Source organism: Felis catus, chromosome A1, assembly GCF_018350175.1.
Source record: "Felis catus isolate Fca126 chromosome A1, F.catus_Fca126_mat1.0, whole genome shotgun sequence".
Classification (NCBI taxonomy): domain Eukaryota; kingdom Metazoa; phylum Chordata; class Mammalia; order Carnivora; family Felidae; genus Felis; species Felis catus.
Window position 1 is genome coordinate 172,033,595 of NC_058368.1, and position 20,717 is coordinate 172,054,311.

A 20,717-nucleotide genomic window follows, 5' to 3' on the forward strand; every position below is an offset into this window, starting at 1 on the left:
TATTGGAAATGCAAATTTTTCAGTTCCACCCCAGACCTACTGAATCAGAAACTCTGGATGGGACCAGCAATCTGTTAGAACAATCCCCTCCCCTGCAGAGAAATTCCAATGTACACTGAAGTTTGAAAACCAACTGATCTAACCAAAGAAACTTCTTATTCTTAATACTCTATGAGATGTATATTATAGATTTTATAAGCTAATATTGTAATAAAGAGCCAGAAAAAGATTTAATGAAGGTCATTCTCAAACATAATTACTTTCCTACCGTACTACATATAACTTAATATCATCTGATGGCTCAGGATGTGAACTCTCACTCTAGACACCATGATTCTAGACATACAGACATGTAAAAGCAGATGTGGAAGACAAAGCTGACCAAAGCATGACCTCCAGAAGCATTTTTTTTTTAATTTTTTTTTTTTTTTGTTAACGTTTATTTATTTTTGAGAGAGAGAGAGAGAGCATGAACGGGGGAGGGGCAGAGAGAGAGGGAGACACAGAATCGGAAGCAGGCTCCAGGCTCTGAGCCATCAGCCCAGAGCCCGACGCGGGGCTCGAACTCACGGACCGTGAGATCGTGACTTGAGCTGAAGTCGGACGCTTAACCGACTGAGCCACCCAGGCGCCCCCCAGAAGCAGACATTTTTGATAAAATTCTCAAGTTCCTCCTTCCTTGGTCTCTTCTTAAGTATAGAGTAATTTGCAGGCACATGCAGGAAGTGTTTGCTACATCAAAATGTACTTACAGGCAACCAACTTCTAGGAGACTGGGTGTAACGAAATATGCAGTAGAAAGCAACTTAGGTTTCTTTTAAATCTAGTGCTAATTATTGCTAAAAGCTTTTCACGGTTGTTTTCCTTTGGGAGTTTTTCCTCTGACAGGTAGTAACCACCAGGGGGTGACTACAGGCCAGGTAAAGAATGGGGTTAATGAACAGCAGTGTTTAAGGTTCATTTACCTGCATTTTACTTCAGATATTGCTTAAATGATTCTAGATTCTCTTAAGCCCCAGAAAATAAAATGAAACATAACAGTTCAGTGAGATAACAGAAGTTTATTTACATCCATTTCCATTTAATATATCACATCTTCTGGATGGGTGATAACTTATTTAATGGCTATGCTCATTTTCTTCAGGCTATGGATAGAAAACTTTCCCCAGAGTAGCAGTAACTGTTGATCTGAAAGCTTTCAAGTAAGGGAACTGTTGGGGAGATTCTTTGATTTTACCCCTGAAACACCATTCATGTACACATAAATGCTTGTCTTCTAGCCAGACACAGGCTCAATTAGTTTTTCAAATACTCTAGCCATGGCGGTATGTTATCTGGGAAATTTAAACAGACACAATTGCTCAACTCATTAACTTCTGTCATTAGTATGTACACTTTGCCAAAAACAGGAACTTAAATTTCTTACAGAATGCACTGCAGGAAAAAGCTGTAAGGACAAAATAATTGCATTCAGAATATATTTTCTTACTATAGCAGTTTTTAAACTGGTATCAGCCTGTAAGTAGTTATGAGCAATAGTAACTTTTATGCTTCCCCCTCTTGCCTGGTATTTTGTATACTGAAAGTTATATATTCTACATGCTGACAACCTGATTATATATTCTGTATGCTAGAAGTTGCTAATTTTCATTCTTCTGCCACCAAGAAAAGTGTACTTTATTATGGGGAAAGGAACTTCAGTACTCCTGGAGGAACTTTTTTTTTTTTTTTAATCTAAGGCTTGATTTTCTGCTGATAATTAATTGCTTATTTTCTAAGTTTTTTTTTCCTTTAAGGTAAGTTTAGTAAGATGCCTTATGATTACCACTGTCTTACAGGAAAAAAATAAATAATGTGATCCATATTATAATATTTAGCTGATATTGTCCCTAATTTTTGATATCTTTGGTATTTTTTACATCAGGAGATTTCATTATGATCTTACCTGTTATCCAAAGGAGAGCTAATTATCTCCTTTTTGCCTTAAAAAGTATTTTACAGACGGGATAATTAAACTTGTTTTGTTATAATTGGTTTTGTTTGGTCAGTGTAGTCTAATTCAGAAGGATGCTCAGTTTTTGAAGTTCCTGTGAGTTGGCAGATCAAACCAGAAACCTTAATGTTAAATTTTTGTTCTGTACTTAAACTATGTGGTTATCTGCAATTTATCAAAACAGAGTATAAAGATGAAGGCATTTAAATGGACCACAAATGACTGAAATTTAAACCAGGGAGGCCTCTTGTTTGTTTGACTTTAAAGGCCAGAGAAAGAAGGTGAAAGCAGTTTGACTTCACTGTCAACTGGATTATATAGGTTAGATCATCCTTTCATTCTCCCAGCCTTGGTCTAAGAGCCTGGTGTCATCATTAGCATGTAGCTGCTAATGACAGAAACAAGAACATACCTGTAATCAGAGGTGGGAAAGTCTAGAGGTTCCTTAGGCTAGTTTCAAAAAAAAAAAAAAAAAGACTAGTAAAGAAACAAGACTAAACCAACATATTACCAAGCTTTGAAGAAGAAACCAGGAATGGTTTCCGTTATAGCATCTTAAAACAGACAAATCTAAAGTTTATAATCAGCTTTTTTTTAAAGGCCACAAGACATTACTAGTTCTACAGGAAGTTGGTAGCTGTGTATTATTGGTGTGTGTGTGTACATTTCCCCATCTATCACCAAAGTGACTGCTTTACACATCTATTCTGGTATTCAGCTGCTACAAAGTTAGCGAAACAACCAGGCCAACCCCCACCCAACTTCATTTATCACTTAACTATTCACTGGAAATATCAGTATTTGTTTTTTTAATTTTCTGAGATATTATTTAACAGATCACACCAGCACACTGGAACCTTCAGCTTTTGGCAGGCGCTCCCTGTGAGCATTATACATGTCACAGTCAGACAGTAACATTTCCCTACACATATGTATGCACAAATACATTAAAAACATCTCATACAAAATTGTACATTACATGAAGTAGAACCTTAAAGAGTATCCTAAAATAGAAGTACAGAGAAAATGCATGCAGAGAGAGCCTGTTGAAGTACAAAGCCTGTGGGATATAGAATTTCAAGTTTCTATTTCCTACAGGATGGTAACACATGTCTTTTCCTTCCCAGAGGCAAAATATATTTTCCAAAAATTTGGACGCTGCCCATTGCATTAAATTTAAATGCCCCCTATGTATATAGACAGTAAAAGTAAGCAAAAGAAACCAAAAAAACACACATTCCTTTTTTTAATATATCAAAAATGTTTCCAAGGCAACATTATTAAAATGATTATACCACAGTCCCTAATATAACATCAAGCGCTAATAGGCAGGTACAGAGAGGGCAGAAAGGTCTCATCCAGTCAGCAGTTAGGTGCTCTTCTTTTCTTCACCAAGTAAATTCACTGCTGCTTTCTTGGCTGTTAGGAGGGAAGAAAACTGTGTCAAGACTATTTGTAATGCCAGCTCTGTGCCTAATGTAGTGACTAGATAGCAACTTGGATGACTCATATCCAGATGAGAACACACTGAGGTTTGTGGCAGGGCTGAGAGAGTTTCCAGGAAGTGGACCAGAGAGAGACCTCTTCAGAGCACAGATCCTGAGTACCCTAGCATATTTCTTTAAGGTCGTCTAGCCTAACCCTGTACAGTAACCGTCTCCTCTAAGCCGTCTACCCTCCTTCAGGTGTCACAAGAAGCAGGGATTCCCTGGGCATGTAGTGCTCCTCTGTACAAGCAAGAAATTCTTGTTTGTGTCTGGGTGCTCACCTGTTTAATTTGACTATGTCTCAGTCTGATGACAACTAGGTCATCTATCCCATGGTGACAAAAAAAAAAAAAAATCACAGAAATTCCTCCTTCCTACACCTCAGAAATGATGGAATATTTATACACCTTTATATTCTCTTCATTGTGCCACCATTTCCCTCTAAGTGTTTGAGTTGGTGGCAAGATACTACACTCATCAAGAAAATATTCTTGTATCTGTGGGAGACTAAGCCTTCCTCTTCCTAATTACCAAGCGACATGGAATATGCTGTAAGAACTAGTGTGGAGTGTGAGATGAGGGATGGGGGTGTTATGGAAGACTCCAAGGCCTCCTGGGAGAATCCACAAAGTGCACCTGTTTTTGATGGGGCCCAGGGTGAAGCACTGCCAGTCCTTCCTTGTTCACCAGCTGCCCGAGGGCTGTTCTCCCTTCACTTAAAGTTGCTGAACAGTTAACCAGAAATTGCAGCCTCTTTCTTAACTAGCCCATTGTAAAAATTTACTTCCTGAGGAATCCAGAAGTTTTGAAGTCTAAAATGAGTCAGCATGCAAGTTCCTCCTAATTTATTTTCATTCTTACACTCCCGTTTAGCAATGTATCAAAGTAAAATTGGATTTTAGAGTATTGACATCTAAGAACCAAGGGTCTAAGCAATGTGAGTGAACTAGACAGAAGTGACATCGCCAGAGGTTGCTGCTTTGGCTGAGGCAAGGAACAGGAAGGAAACTTCTTAAAAGGAAACTGGCAATCCCCAGGTGGGAGGACATGAAGGCTACAAGTCAGAAAACACTTAAAACTGTAGAAAAAGGAATCCAAGTAGACTGGAGCTGTATGCCTGGGAGAGAAGTCCAGTGGAGAGAGGAGTGTGTGAAGGGCAATAGGGAGAACATATCCACACTGCTGGAGAGCTGTCTTGGGGATCTTACTGGCCCAGTGGTCAGGTCAGTTCTCCTCTCCCACTTTCTAATTACCACAGAGCTCTCCAAACAAAATGGTAAGTCTGCATCCCTCACTACTTTTGTCCAATTTATAAAACCCTTTCTGTGCCCTCTGGAACTCAAGACCCAGTCATCAGCAAAACCTCTTCTATCCCCATCCATCTCTCCGAAAGTTTCTTTCACCTTCTTGCTTTTACAGAAATCTGGCTGTCTCTTGAGAACACTGCTTTCTCAGGTAGTGGCTATTTTTTCTTTCTTCCTTGACCCTAGTACGAGTGGGTCTGGAGGGTTTGGTAAGCTGTCTTTGTTCTCCATTGCCACGTTCAGAATCTCATGGCATCAGATTATATCTGCTACCAGCCTTTCTTTTTCCAGTCATCTCAGACTCTTGGGTTATGCTGCCTCATTTCTTTAAGATTTTAACTCCAAACTTATTTTAGTTATTGGTGATTTCAGTATTTTGCCAGTATCCTGGCCTCTCGGCTGTCCCCTCCAATAACCTTTACGCTCCATCCTACCAACCCCCACCTCTCTCCCAACCCCAGGCACTCATTCCACGATCCTCATCACTACCTGTGACCGCAGTCCCTGTATAATCTCAGTGTCCAGCATCCCACTCTCCCCCACCACGCCCAGCTGTGCAGCACACGCCCTCTGTTCTACTGATTCAGAGTCCTCCCCCACCACCTTTTCCACCGTCCCTTCCCTCCTTGGCCAGTTGAAGTTCCACCATCAGACACTAAGCACTCCCTGGTCCCTCTCTCACTTCATGGTTCTTTACTCAGTTGGCCTTGGCACAGAGCCCCACCTGCTCTGCAGCTGCGGAGCTAAGTGTGTCAACTGGCCTCACTTTAAGTTCACTGACACAACTTCAAATGAGCCTGTAATACTCCTGACAGTCACGTGGCACTGCCCCAGTCCGTCCACTCTCCCACGGTCCTGGAGTGGCCAGCAACCGACGGTCACACTCACTGGTTACTCATCTGGGCTGCTTTCACACTAGAGTGGCAGAGCTGAGAGTCCCAAGCAAGAGCTGATGGCCCACAAAAAATAACATTTATTATCTGACCCTTCACAGAAAACGTCTGCTGACCCCAGTCCTAGGTACCTATTTCATACCATCTCTTTCTATCACCATCTTCCCCATCCTCTCTCCGCTGACCTTCCTACTTCACTGAGAAATGGGAAGCAGTGGGAAAGTCCCTTCTGTAGGCACCCACCATCACAGGCACTCACCTGCCAGCATCTCTACTCGTGTTCTCAACCTCTGTGCCCCATGACCAGTCCTGTTCCTACTCTGGTTCCCATCTCTTCTGGTCTAATTGGGGATGGAGCTCCAGAAGCTCTTCCCTCACTCATACCCACTTTTTGCTCTCTTCTGGATCATTCCCCAATCAAAATTTTCAGACATATTTTGTTCCTTCTACTTTAGGAAAAAGAAAAAAAAGCACATCCTTAGGACCCTAGTTCCTTCTTCCAGGTGCAGCCACAGTCTTCTCCTTTTTGCAGGAAATTTCCCAAAAGACCTACATTCTCTCAGCCTTGCTTCCCATCTCTCAAATCCATTTCAATCAGCATTTGGGTCCCACCACTCCATAAACTGTTCTGTCAAGATCACTAGTGCCTTCCTCACCACCAAGTGTAATGGTCAGTTTTCACTCGTTACCTAACTTGACCTGTGTCTGCAGCAGGTGACACAATGGACTACTCCCCACTTTGAAACTTTCTTTACTTGGCCTCAAGGACATCAGTCACATGGTTTTCTTGCTACCACAACTGACTGCTCCTTATCAGTCCACTTTATCAGTTGCTCCCCATCTCCCCAATCTCTAAACATTGGGGGCCACCGCCTCAGACCTCATCTTTCTAACTACGTTCACTCACTTAATAATCTCACCTAGTCCCATGATTACTATCCTGCTGGTGACCCCCAAATGTATATCTCTAGCCCAAACCTGTCTCTGAATTCTCAACATATATATCCAACTAGCTGCCTGACTACTCCATGTAGGTACCTAATAGACACTTCAAAGTTATGTCCAGAACTGAATTCCTTATTTTCCCCTCTAAACCTGCTCTATCTAGTCTTCCCCATCTCTACAACAATTCTTTCCTTCCATGTGTTCTGGCTAAAAAGTTTGGCTTTATGCATGACTCCTCTCTCATGTTCCATGCCTGGTCCATAAGCAAATCCTATTGGTTCTACCTTCAAAATATATCAAGAATCCTGGGGCTCCTTGGTGACTCAGTCGGTTAAGCAACGGACTCTTGATTTTGGCTCAGGTTGTGATTTCATGGTTTGTGGGGTCGTGCCCCACAACAGGCTCTATGCTGACAGTGCAGAGCCTGCCTGGGATTCTCTCTGTCCCTCTCTCTCTGCCCCTTCCCCACACTCTCAGAAATAAATAAACATTTAAAATATACATATCAAGAATCCAATGACTTCTCGCCTCCTACTGCTACTACTATGAGCCAAGCCACCATCGTCCTCTCCAGCCGGATCACTGCAAACACCTTATAACTGGTCTCCTGATTTCTTCCCCATCCCCCTTCAGTCTATTCTTAACACAGTGGCCTGTTAAACACAGGGTGGATATGTTGCTCCTCTGCTCAAAACTCTCCAACAGCACCCCACCTCACAGAGTTAAAGCCAAAGCCTCTACAAAAGCCTATAAGGCCTTACCTGATCGGTCTTCCAGCCTCCACTCCCCAACCTCTCTGACCTTATCTCCTTCTTCTCTTCCTCTAGATCATTCCCTTCCACCCATACTGCTCCTGCCTCCAGTTTAAACATGCAGTTCTATCAAGAGCATTCTTCCCCATGGTTTCTTTCAAGTCTGATTCAGAACAGTCTTCTTGGTGAGGATACCCTAAATCACTCTATTTAAAATTGTACCTTTCCCTTCAGCCCTGGTATTCCCTATCTATCTGCTTTATTTTTCTCTGTATACTCTAACTATATCATGTAATTTCAAATTTTTACTGTGTATCTCTCAACAAGAGTATAAGCTTCATGAGTTCAAGTAGTATGCTCTGTTTGGTTCATCCCCAATGCTATGAACATGCTTGGCACATATTAAGCACCTCAAGAAATAAATACTTGTTGAATGAATGAATGAATCTGGATACGTGAAAGGGCATTCTCTTGACCTCTAACAAAAGCAATTTGAAACAGTTCAACCTGAAATGAATTAAAGAGATTGTACTGGTATATAAACACAGATGATTCTCTAAAATCTCTGCCCACCACAGGAAAGTCATTTTTCCTAATGTGCTGACTAAACAGTGCATTAAATGTGGCATGGTGGGAGAATCTTGGAAAAAGTAAAGGGCGACAGGCAAAGTATTAGTAAAGAAATCCCAGGGTGGCCTCAGCATTTGGCTGAGGAAAGCTGATAGGAAAGGGGAGAAGCCGCTTGTTATTTAGGCCCAGTACTTCCCATGTCCTCTCACCTGCTGAACCCAGCTGCTCCTGGGCCTTACCTTCTTTAGTGATGGTATCTACAGTTTCTTTGGCTTTGTCCTTCAAGTCATTCACCATAGTGTCCACCTGGGACTCATGCTTCAGGAAGAAAGGATGGATGACGCGCTTATACAGCAGTTCCGCCCCGTTAGAAGGGCTTGGGGCCATGCACCACAACAGGAAGCCGCACTGCACAGAATGAGAGTCAGCAGGTTACTGGACAGCAGTGGGCATCCTGACAACACACACTGCCGCCTCTGCTCTGTGGATGCCGCTGCCTCGGCTATGTTCTCCAATAGCATTTCCAGTGTTTTCTGCAGGCTACAAGTGCCCTTTTCTTGGACGGAAAAAACACCTGACAAATCATGACCTAGTAATGCTGAGACTGAAAACAGAAAGGTAAAACACACCAAATCTGACGGCCTAACTTCCTTCCTACTTTGGATCACTTTTTAGTTTATGGCTGCAAGAAGTTCTATTAATCATAACTCTTAAAAATCAGTTTAAGAAACATAGTACTTAACTGCACGTGTAAAGAAAACTGTCTCGGGGCGCCTGGGTGGCGCAGTCGGTTAAGCTTCCGACTTCAGCCAGGTCACGATCTCGCGGTCCGTGAGTTCAAGCCCCGCGTCAGGCTCTGGGCTGATGGCTCGGAGCCTGGAGCCTGTTTCCGATTCTGTGTCTCCCTCTCTCTCTGCCCCTCCCCCATTCATGCTCTGTCTCTCTCTCTGTCCCAAAAATAAATTAAAAACGTTGAAAAAAAAATTTTTTTTAATAAAAAAAAAAGAAAACTGTCTAGGGGCACATAGGTGGCTCAGTTAAGTGACTGACTCCTTTTAGCTCAGATCACAATCTCATGGTTTCTTGGGTTTGAGCCCCACATCATGCTCTGCATGCTGACCATATGTGGAGCCTACTTGGGATTCTGTCTCTTTGCCCATCCCCCCACTTGTGCTCGCTCGCTCTCTCTCTCTCTCTCTCTCTCTCTCTCTCAAAATAAATAGATTAAAAAAAAAAAAAACTATCTAAAGGAACCCGTGAAGCTTGTTCTTAGTTGGCTTACCCCAGTAGGTCTGTCACATGTATCCATCCTGTTATAGACAAACTCAGCAGAATCTCAGTTTTTGCCTTCGAGGAATCTTTACAATCAACTGTTCATCATCTTCCACTTTAAATGTAGATATCATTTCCCAACTCTTTTATGGCTGTACTTTGCCATTGAAATAAAAAAGAGACCAGGGGCACCTGGGTGGCTCAGTCAGTTGAGCGTCCGACTTCGGCTCAAGTCATGATCTCACAGTCCGTGAGTTCGGGCCCCGCGTCGGGCTCTGTGCTAACAGCTCAGAGCCTGGAGCCTGTTTCGGATTCTGTGTCTCCCCCTCTCTCTGCTCCTCCCATGCTCATGCTTTCTGTCTCTCAATAATAAATAAACATTAAAAAATTTTTTTGAAATAAAAAAGACCAGAATTATGCCCTAAAAACTTTATTAACAAGAACTGTCACCTTATATTTATGCCCCCCCAAAAGTCTTACTGTTTATTCAAATGCCAACAGCTTAGCCCTTTTAGTTGTCCCAGCCGCTTATTCTCATCTAAGACACTGAGCAAAAAAGGGGATATGCACAGCGACCTGCTCATTTCCCTAGAAAGTTCAATAACCAGCCTACTGGATTTTCTTAGGGTGAAAGATTCTAACATAGCCAGGTGATATAAAAAATGAAGTCCTTTCTTGAGATTCCAAATCTGTACATTTTATAACTTCTCCTTAAAGAAAAAACCTCGCACCTCTTCTGCTGTCCATTAAACTCCACAGCCTTAGTCCTTATTATTCCAAACCAAACAATGTATTCAAATAACTGAGAAGCCACAATGCTTTTCTAAGTTTATGTTTGCTCTAGAGATGAAAAGCTTTTGGTAAAGGACTAAACCAGTAACAAAGCCTTGGGCTTAAAATGCACATATTTGTGCCCCAAAGCTCACTCCATCAGTACCATTTTGGCTCTGAGAAATTTGTATTGCATTTGTATTACACTCAAAATACAACGCAAAACACAGGTTCTCAACAAATTACCCTCTCTAGATTATCTGAACTATAGAACTCTGGAAAAGTAACACTCATGAACTAGAATTTGTTGGACACAGGAGAGCAGGGGGCTAGCTTTCAAAAGACGGGCTATCAGACTAGACTAAAAAAAAATACAGTAAAGCTATATGTTTCTTGTAAGAAACACACCTAAGGCAAAACCAACTAGGAACACTGAAAATAACGGAGTTGAAAGAGGGGCGCCTGGGTGGCTCAGCTGGTTAAGCATCCAGACTCTTGATTTTGGTTCAGGTCATGATCTCACAGTTTGTGGGATTGAGCACTGTATTGGGTTCCATGCTGACAGCACAGAGCTTGTTTGGGATCATTTGTCTCTGACCCTCCCCCACTTGCTCTCTCTCAAAATAAATAAACTTAAAAAAAAAATAGATTGAAAGAGATGTATCAGACAAATACCAACTCTCAAAATAGCTTATAAAGCAATATTAACCATACACAAACATTATTGAAGGCAATGATAAAGAAGGAAAACAATTTGCCAAGTAGATTCACATAAAACCTACATATCTTTGAAGATGTAAATTATATATAACTTTGTAGGTATATATATATGTAATTATATAATTATACCATTTGTTTTTATAATTTTATAATTATATAATTATAGATAGCTTCCAAATATAGCTTTGAATTATGTAAATTAAAGTCATAATTGTATAAATGGAGAAATTCCACGCTCATAGATTTTTAACACTTCCACCAGAAACTGAGATATCAAACAAACTAGAAACTAGTAAGAATACAGAACAAGGAATACCAAATTGAAAATCTTGATCTAAAAATATGCAGCTCTCTCCACCTAACAAATTGATTTTAAGAGAGTCAGGGGCTGGGGCACCTGCGTGGCTCAGTTGGTTAAGTCATCGACCTCCGCTCAGGTCATGATCTCACGGTTTGTGGGTTCGAACTCCTGCATTGGGCTCTGTGCTACACACTTGCTCAGAGCCTGGAGCCTGCTTCAGATTCTATGTCTCCTTCTCTCTCTGCCCTTCCCCTGCTTATGCTCTGTCTCACTCTGTCTCTCAAAAATAAATTAAAAAAAAAAAATAAGAAAGTTAGGGGCACCTGGGTGGCTCAGTGGGTTGAGTGTCCGACTTAGGCTCAGGTCATGATCTTGCGGTTCGTAAGTTCGAGCCCCATGTCGGGCTCTGTGCTGACAGCTCGGAGCCTGGAGCCTGCTTTTCTGATTCTGTGTCTCCCTCTCTCTCTGCTCTTCCCTGCTTGAGCTCTGTCTCTCTCTCTTTCTCTCAAAAATAAACATTTTAAAAAAGAGTTATATATTATAATAGATAGAGGTTAAAGAATGGTCTCAAGAGAAACTGGGCTCTAGTCCTGGTTCTGCCATTTACTAGTGAGGCAAACCTTGTGTATGTAACTTAATTGCCTAAGTCTGTATAGACTCTCTAATATAAAAAGATATTAGCTGAAATTAAAAAAAAAATCTACCTCACATAGATTTTTGTGAGAAAATAAGAAATATCTGGAACATCTAGGAGTGCTGAGACTTTCTTCCAACAATTCTGTCTTCCACCAACAGCCATGAAACAGTAACAGGCTAACTGATTAGCTTTAAATGGGGTAATTACAATCAAATCTCAGAACCAATAGATACCCTTTTTAAACAATTCGTTTCTAACACTTTTAGTACCTGAAATAAAACTTAAAATAATGATACATCTACGCATATAATTACCAAAAAAACAAAATCAAGAAGTTCTCTAACTTTAATATAAAGGAAAAATAAAGTGAAAGTAATTTATCATAAACAATATATATTTTTAGGGCACCTGGATGGCCCAGTCAGTTAGCGTCTGACATTGGCTCAGATCATGATCTCATGGTTCGTGGGTTCAAGCCCCGAATCGGGCTCTGTGCTAACAGCTTCAAAGCCTAGAGCCTGCTTCAGATTCTGTCTCCCTCTCTGTCTGCCCCCAACTCCCGCTTGTGCTTTCTCTCTCTCAAAAAATAAACGCTTGAACATGTAAATGTTCAAGCCAAACTATACTAGACAACACCATAAAACACTAAGTAAAATCAGTGACTATTAACAGCTACAAACAAAATTTCCTCCATATATTTCCAAAAGGTTGAGAATTTCTGAACTGGAGGGACTACAAAGGCTGCTTCCCATATCCAAGCACTCAACCAAATGCAATTCCCTGTCATAATCTCCAAGTTATGATTTTAAGCCGATCCTCCCTCAAACCTCCTACCCCTGATGTATGACAGACTCCACAGCTCATTTACTGAACATAACAGCAGAAAGACTGAATGTTAAGAGAGAAGCAGTGGGGGAAAAGCACGGCAAAAGGAAGGGGAAGAGCAAACATTCAGACCAGCCACCTCCTAGTCTCCCCACACACATCTGTGCAACCAACCCAAACTCCACCAAGCCCTCACACACACGTGGCATCGTAAGACCTTCTGCTACAGGTCCAGGCCTCTCAATGAAGCCAATCCTTGAAATACCCTCAGCACCTCAGTATGTGTGGGTGGTTTCATGTTTCCTGCTAGTTTTCTCAGAGACTCTGCTCTAGCACCTGCTGGGCTTGCTGGCTATCCTAATGAATTATAAGAAGATGTTGCCAGAGAAACCTTGATTTTCTTAATTGCAAATTTCATAATTTGCCATTTGTAGTAACCCAAAATGCAGAAATAAGTAACTGCATTTTTCCCTGACTTTAGCTTCCATTTCCTCTGCTTAGAGCCAGGCAGACCCTATAGACCATCTCTGTAGTTAACATTTCCTTGTGGAAGACTTCTGGTTTGTAACATCCAAACATCATACAGTGTTTTCCACTGGTTGCTTATATAGGTAATGTTAATACATATATACCCAAAACACAACACAACAATTTAAACAAAATGATGTGTGAGAAAAAGGAAAAACTACATTCTTGACAGTAAGTTAGAATTCCCTATGCAGAGGCCCCCATCGAGTTCCACACTGAGTGTGGAGCCTACTTGGGATTCTCTCCCTCCCTCACTTTCTGCTCCTCCCTTACTCGCACACATGCGCTCTCTCTCAAAATAAATAGCTAAAACAACAACGGTATGCAGAGTGTCCTAGAGGTGCCATGTACTACTACATACTAAGTGATAATTTTTTACTAACTATGTCAACAATTTGGAAAACAAGAAGTGTTGGTGTTAGCATCTAACACACTAACACATTTGTTACTTATATAGAGGTATTTTGCTGTGTGTTACTAATATTTAGGAAACTGGTATGGAGTTTTAGATGTATATATCTTAATTTTTACCATTTAAAATTGTAGGAAATAGTCTCCTGGCTGGTATTTCCAGGTAGAATATCTAATTTTCAGGAATGGATTACTATTGATGCAGACCTAGAAACCCTCAGCATAAGTATAGGCATCAAGGTGAAATGGAAAGAACTCACTGGATTAGGAATCAAAGAGTTGGTATCTACTTTATTTTATGACTTTAGGGAAGGTCATAAACAACCTCTCTGAGAGTCCATTTTCTCTTCTGTAAGATTTTAGGAAAGTCACAAATTAATGTACTTGAAGAAAGTATACAAGACGGTAGTGGTATTACCAAATCCTACAGTTATTACTGTTGTTGTAAATCTTTGGAATATTATCTGCCCAAGTAATACCTCAGCCCCTCAGCAATCCAGAAAAGCTGACTCATTCATCTTTTCTGAACGAATTAAGGCAAGACTACCAGGCAGAACCAGAGCCAAGTGTCTATATTTTTATACCTCTCCAATGTGATTAGGTTTCACTCTGGTCTGCTCCTTTCTTTCCAGGGCACTGTAGCTATCATCTTGGGACAGTAAAATAATTACTGCTCTCTACCTATGTCATTAGCGTTTTCCAGTTTTCAAATGAAATAGCTTTCTTGTATTAAAAAATAAAGTTAATTACTGTTCAACTCTCATGGCTATATTCAGTCACCAGCTTTTACAACTCCCTTTCTTTAACCTACATAACTATTCTAGAGCCCAGGAGTACCCTGAACGACACAGATCCTCACAGTGCCCGCTGACAGCACAATCACGAGCAAACACAAACCCACTCTTACCTGCAGTCCAGAGTCTGTGCTATTTTGGCTGAATTCCTGGCACTACGAGCTCTCATTTGATAAATCCTTAAATTACAGATTACAGCAGGCCAGATAATTCTGTCTGTGGTTCTAATGGCTGTCGCCATCCAATTTTCTTCTAGAAGAGGTATTTCCAAGGTAGGTCTTACACTTTATATGCAGTTTCTGGGACCAGCCTGGTCAGAACTGAGTTAATATCAAAAAAGACAAAACACCCACATTTCAACACATCAGCGACCTGCTGATACACTACAATCACCTGATCAGAAACAAAATCCATAGGGAAACTTCTGCAATGTAGCCACAAGAACAGTGATAGGCGAAAGCTAAAACAGACTGCCCAGCATGCACAAATAAGAGCTCAAAAAAGAACACGTGAAGGGCAAGACTTCCCTGTGGTCTTTGCCTCTTATGAAGTTAAGAAATGTTCTGCTTTCCAACACAGGTGCAGTAGTACAGGTGACAGTCTAAGTCAGGACTAAGAGTCACCAGAGTTTTGTTTAAAAAACTAATCTAGAAAGTAATCTAAATGAGTGTAAAGAGAAGATACAAAGCTATTCATTGTGTCACTCATTAAAATGTGATAAAGTGAGATAAATGTCCTAAATGTCTATCATTTGGGGAATTAGTACATTGCTATCAATAATGGATTAGACAGTTTACCAAAGAATATTGAATAACATGAGAAAATACTCCTAGTATTATGTTAATTGAAACAAGCTAGATACAGAATCATGTATAAAATGTGGTCTCAACCATATATATATATATATATATATATATATATATATATATGGTTAAAACAATAATATATACATGGTTCTGTGTGTCTTTATGTACTTGGACCAATATACTTGCACATTAAAAAAATAGGAAGACTAACATGTGACCGGGGGTACGATTACAAATGCTATTTTCCTCCTTATATAAAACATGTCCCAACACACACACACACACACACACACACACACACACACACACACACACACAAATGAATATAAACAATACAACAACAGAGACTTTGTTTTATTCACCAAAGTATCCTTCTGACCTAGAACAGATTCTGGCACACAGAAGTCCTAAATAAACGTCTTCTGAATAAAGAAATGAAAATACACTACTTTTATAATCAGAGGGAGAAAAAAGGCTTTTGTATTTATTTTTAAAACCTCCTGGTAAAGGCAGACCTCAGAGCAAAGCTCTGAGCAGGCACGGTCCACTATTTCTAGTGCGACAGATTACATACTATCTTTTCTACTAATCTTTGATGCCTAATCATTGGTTCCTCTTATTTTCTCCAATCATAGGCTGCTTTAGAAAAATGGGGGGAAATGCCAATAATACTAATTCTGCAAAAGATCATTTTTTTGCAAAAGATAAATATTAAACATGTCCTTACTTGGATCTCTTTGTCATACTCCACACAATCACCATGTGATTGTAACATGGCATATGGTCTATGCTAGTCCTTAACACAGGATATTCTCCTACCCACTCTGCAATTCAGAGGCTTCTTCTCAGTGTGTTCTCTGAAGCCACTCAGAAAATGCACTACAGCAAGAAAAAAGTATTTTGATTGACAGCATAATCCATTTTTAATGATCTCAAGTATATTATCTATTTGGAACATGCAGTAAATTCTCATGGATGCCCTGAGACTACTAATGGATGCACATTCCTTTTACTATTAAGGAAGAAAATTTTGCTGCAAAGCAATTTTTGTAATGTACTTCAAAACCAACTATAAATGATTTGGTGATTATCTCGTATTTCGGATCCTCTCTTTACCTTCTGTGACCCCCATTAGCAGAAGAGATCAGGAGCGGGCTGGAGTCAGGCTTGCTCCTGTTTTCGAAGTGTGAGGTCAGCTACTGGTTTGAGTGGGTCTGCTGTCAGGATACTGTTCTCTGCAGCAAGCAGGTGGGCCCAAGGCAAAGCCAAGTCTCTTTCCTTTAGAGACTGCACTGTGATGTCACTACTATTAGATGGATCTTATGAAGGACTTCAAAGTTGTTTGTAGTTTAAAATATGTGACATCCAAATAAGATTATAAAAATATAAATGCTAAACATCTTTGAATAACAAAACACACAGAAAATCCAGCAACCTTTGAAATCGTAACTGCTACCACAGGCTTTTTAAAAAAAAATTGCTTGAAAATTCTTCAGCCATCTTACAAGGCATTCTGTGGTAACGTTATTCAAAATTAAGAAATTATAATGAGCATGCTTTCATTTAAATTTTTTAGGGGCGCCTGGGTGGCGCAGTCGGTTAAGCGTCCGACTTCAGCCAGGTCACAATCTCGCAGTCCGGGAGTTTGAGCCCCGCGTCAGGCTCTGGGCTGATGGCTCGGAGCCTGGAGCCTGTTTCCGATTCTGTGTCTCCCTCTCTCTCTGCCCCTCCCCCGTTCATGCTCTGTCTCTCTCTGTCCCAAAAATAAATAAACGTTGAAAAAAAAATTAAAAAAAAAATAAAAATAAAAAATAAATTTTTTAACTATGTAGTTCTTTTTTTTTGTTTTACCATAAATGGTGTCCCACTATATGTAATGTTTACCAATTTTTTATAATTAATGAATTATGCAAACATTTCTATAGATGTGAATCATTTCATTCCATTTAACTGTATGGGTGTACTAGTTTTTTCCAAGTCTTTTTTTTTTATATAAGTATAGTTGACATACAATATTATATTAATTCCAGGTGTACAACACAGTGATCTGACAGTTATATACACTATGCAATGCTCGTCACAAGTAGAGTTACATCTGTCACCGTTCAGAGTTATTACAATATTATTGACTATATTCCCTGTGCTGTATCTTTCATCTGCGTGACTTATTTATTTTAGAACTGGAAGTTTGTACCTGTCAAGCCCCTTCACCTTCCTCCTTCCTGGCAACACCAGTTTGTTCTCCGTGTTTATGAGTCTGCTTCTGGTTTTTGTTTGTTCATTTTTTTCAATTCTACATATGAGTAAAGTCACATATGGTATCTTTCTCTTACTTACTATTCTTAGCATAGTTACAGCTATGGACCCTCTAGGTCCATCCATGTTGCTGTGAATGGCAAGATCTCATTCCTTTTTATGGCTGGATAATATTCCATTGTGTGTGTGTACACATCACATCTTTACTTCATTTAGTTCATTTATTGACAACACTTAGATTGTTTCCATACCTTGGCTATTGTAAATAATGCTGCAAAAAACACAGAGGTGTATATAGCTTTCTCAATTAGTGTTTTCATTTTCTTTGGGTAAATACCCAGTAATAGAATTACTGGATCACATGGTATAGAATTTTAATTTTTTGATGAACTTCCATACTCTTTTCCACAGTGGCTGCACCAATTTACATTCTCGCCAACAGGACATGAGGGTTGCCTTTTCTCCATATCCTTGCCAATGCTTGTTATTTCTTGCCTTTTTGACACTAGCCATTCTGACTGGTGTGAGGTGACATCTCACTGTGGTTTTGATTTGCATTTCCCTGATGATAAGTAATGCTGAAAAGACACGTGCTTTCATGTGTCTGTTGGCCATCTGTATGTCTTCTTTGGAAAAATGTCTATTCAGGTCTCCTGCACATTTTTTAATATGTATATATACTTATTTATTTTTAAGAGAGGGAGAGAGTGGAGATGGGCAGAGAGAGAAAGGGACAGAGGATCAGAAGTGGGCCGCACACTGACAGCAGCAAGCCCAATGGGGGGATCGAACTTTTAAACTGCAAGATAATGACCGGGGCTGAAATTGGATGCTGAACCAACTGAGCCACCCAGGGAGCCCCTCTCCTGCCCATTAAAAAAAATTTTTTTTTCCACATTTAGAGGGAGAAGAAAGAGAGTGGGAGCAGGGGAGGGGCAGAGAGAGAGGGAGACACAGAATTCGAGGCAGGCCCCAGACTCTGAGCTGTCACACAGAGCCTGATACGGGGCTCGAACTCAAGAATGAACTCAAGAACCATGAGATCATGACCTGAGCTGAAGTCTGACGCTAAACCAACTAAGCCACCCAGGCGCCCCTAAAACAGAGGTTTTGGCATAGAAGTCCTGTCCTTGTGAGGCACTGAGGAAAATGAGTGGAACTAAGTAGCAGGGCAGCTCCTCCCCATCCCCTCCTGCTCTGTCCCCTTGAGCTGTGTGTAACAGCTTCTGAGCATCTCCTCCTAATGCTGCTGGGGGAGCAAAGGGTGCTCCTTCGGCCTGAGGGGCTATGTAGTAGGAGAAGGGTTATGAACCACAGTTCCTCTGCTAGCTGGGACTCCCTACCCTAGGACTCATCCGCCCCTACCCACAGCTTCCTGGGACCAGCATGGACTGGCATGTGGTCTTCCTCCATCCCAGTGCCTAACAGAACAGCTGATACTGTTAGAGGAAAAGGAGCTTACAGGTCAAAATAACAGGAGATTTGAAAAGCACAACCGTTTCAAAAAGAAAGACAACACGATCAACTACCAAATTCTATCAGCAATAGAAATATTAGAACTAACCAAGACTTAAGCTAAATTGCTAACTATGTCAGAAGAAACAGAGCAATAAGAAACAAGAACGAGAAAATATAGGAAAGAGACAAGCAAAAATATTAGATACAAAAGAGTTGAAATAAAGAATACGCTGTGTGGCATATATAACAGAATGGAGTAAACTTGAAAACTGGAAGGGAAGATTGAAAAATATGTATCAATGAATAAATACATTACTTACAGAAGAAAACATCCATAGATTGTAAAAACAGCTAAGGCCAGAGATAAAGCAAAAATGTATCCATAACTGCCCAGAATTAAAAATGAAGACAACATCAACATGTTGGTAGGTGGGGTGAGGGAGACCAAAGAATGAGAGCTTCCTGCATCTAATTTCCTTTATCTAAATTTCTTTAGACAAAAAATTTAAAAGAAAGTAAATAGAAATGTAGAAACAGTAAGACAAATTGAACTAACAAGGACCCTCAAAATAGGTCTGAATATGTAAATAAGAAAACAATGATTAGTTCCAGGGAAAATAAAAAACAGCAAGAACACTACATGTACATGCTATGTACACTATATGGTATAACTAAATGGTATTTACAAAGTCACAATAATGTAAGTGGTGAATGTGTATCTAACCAAAATTATGATACAAACACCTGAGGAAGATGGGGACACAGGAGGACTGCATGTGTATGTCAGGGACAAGCCAGGAAAGGGAACCAAATCCTACCAGTAGGAATCAAGAGCTAATGTGTCAAATAGAAAAATTAAAAGGTGGCTAGACAAGAATGTTATTTAGAAACACAGAGGTAAATGACAAAATAATCTGCCATAAATGTAGGGATAATGGTTGCTTTTAAGGAATGCAGTATAGGCAGCAGGGTTTGCTGTTTTTCTTTAAAAATCTTACAGAAGTATCTGAGTCTTCATTTCACGGACGACTTTTAAAAAAATGAATACTTCAGAGTATGAAGGGAAAGAAGAGAACTCAGAATTCATAAGGGCTGGAATCCCCACTCTCTACAGCTTGGGAAGTCTGGCCCCATGAGCCTGAGGTACCATCTACATTCTATGCAACTAATGGGAAGCAGGTGTCTTCCACAGAAGACACTCAAGGAACCAACTGAACACAGTTTGTCCTATCTAGAAAGAAAGAACCACTCTATCAAAAGATGTTGACTTCTTCATTCTCAGTCAGAATCAATACAGGTCCCATTAGGAATGAGTTTCAACTTCCTAATCCTTGTCCTCACATGGTGGTGACCAAGGCTAGATTTCTACCAAACACGAGGTGTGGCAGGGCTGATCCCTGACCACTGCACCTGTCAAAGTTATCAAAATGACTTCCTCAGAGAGCCCACTTCACATCTTCATTCTCCAAATGTATATAAGAAATAAGATGGTTTTTTTTTTCTTCTAATGACTCCTGGGGTGCCTGGGTGGCTCAGTCAGTTAAGTGTCGGACTCTTGATCTTAGCTCAGGTCATGATCTCACAGTTAGTGAGATCGAGCCCTGAGTCGAGTTGTCTGCTGACAGAACAGAGCCTGCTTGGGATTCTCTCTCCCCCTCTCTCTCTGCCCCACCCCTGCTCACACTCTCTCTCAAAATCGATACATAAACTTAAAAAAAGCAAGAAAGCAAGAAAGCAAGAAAGAAAGGAAGGAAGGAAGAAAGGAAGGAAGGAAGAAAGAATGACTCCCACACACCACTGTAAATAATCAATGGCCTGCCTAAATGTGCAGTGCTTCTGCATCAAACCTAGGTAACACTGCCTTAAGGAAGGATCTTGGTAAACTAACAACAATGCTTGTGCTAGGTCACAGTATTTCCATCTTTTATTACCAAACACATCTTGAATACACAATTGCTTTGGCTGTTTCCAAGGCAGTATACAAAATAAGGGAG

At 40.5% G+C, this 20,717-nt stretch overlaps 1 protein-coding gene across 1 annotated transcript in view; it reads right to left on the reverse strand.

The window, feature by feature from the left end:
* Positions 1-1,041: 1,041 nt before the first annotated feature.
* REEP5 (receptor accessory protein 5) overlaps positions 1,042-20,717 on the reverse strand; it is a 40,003-nt gene continuing 20,327 nt past the window's right edge. The window contains exons 4-5 of the mRNA XM_003981201.5: positions 8,184-8,352; positions 1,042-3,412 (exon numbers count right to left, since the gene is read on the reverse strand). Of these exons, the coding sequence (XP_003981250.1) occupies positions 3,363-3,412; positions 8,184-8,352 (219 nt within the window). The 3' untranslated portion in view covers positions 1,042-3,362. The remainder of the gene's footprint in view (positions 3,413-8,183; positions 8,353-20,717) is intronic.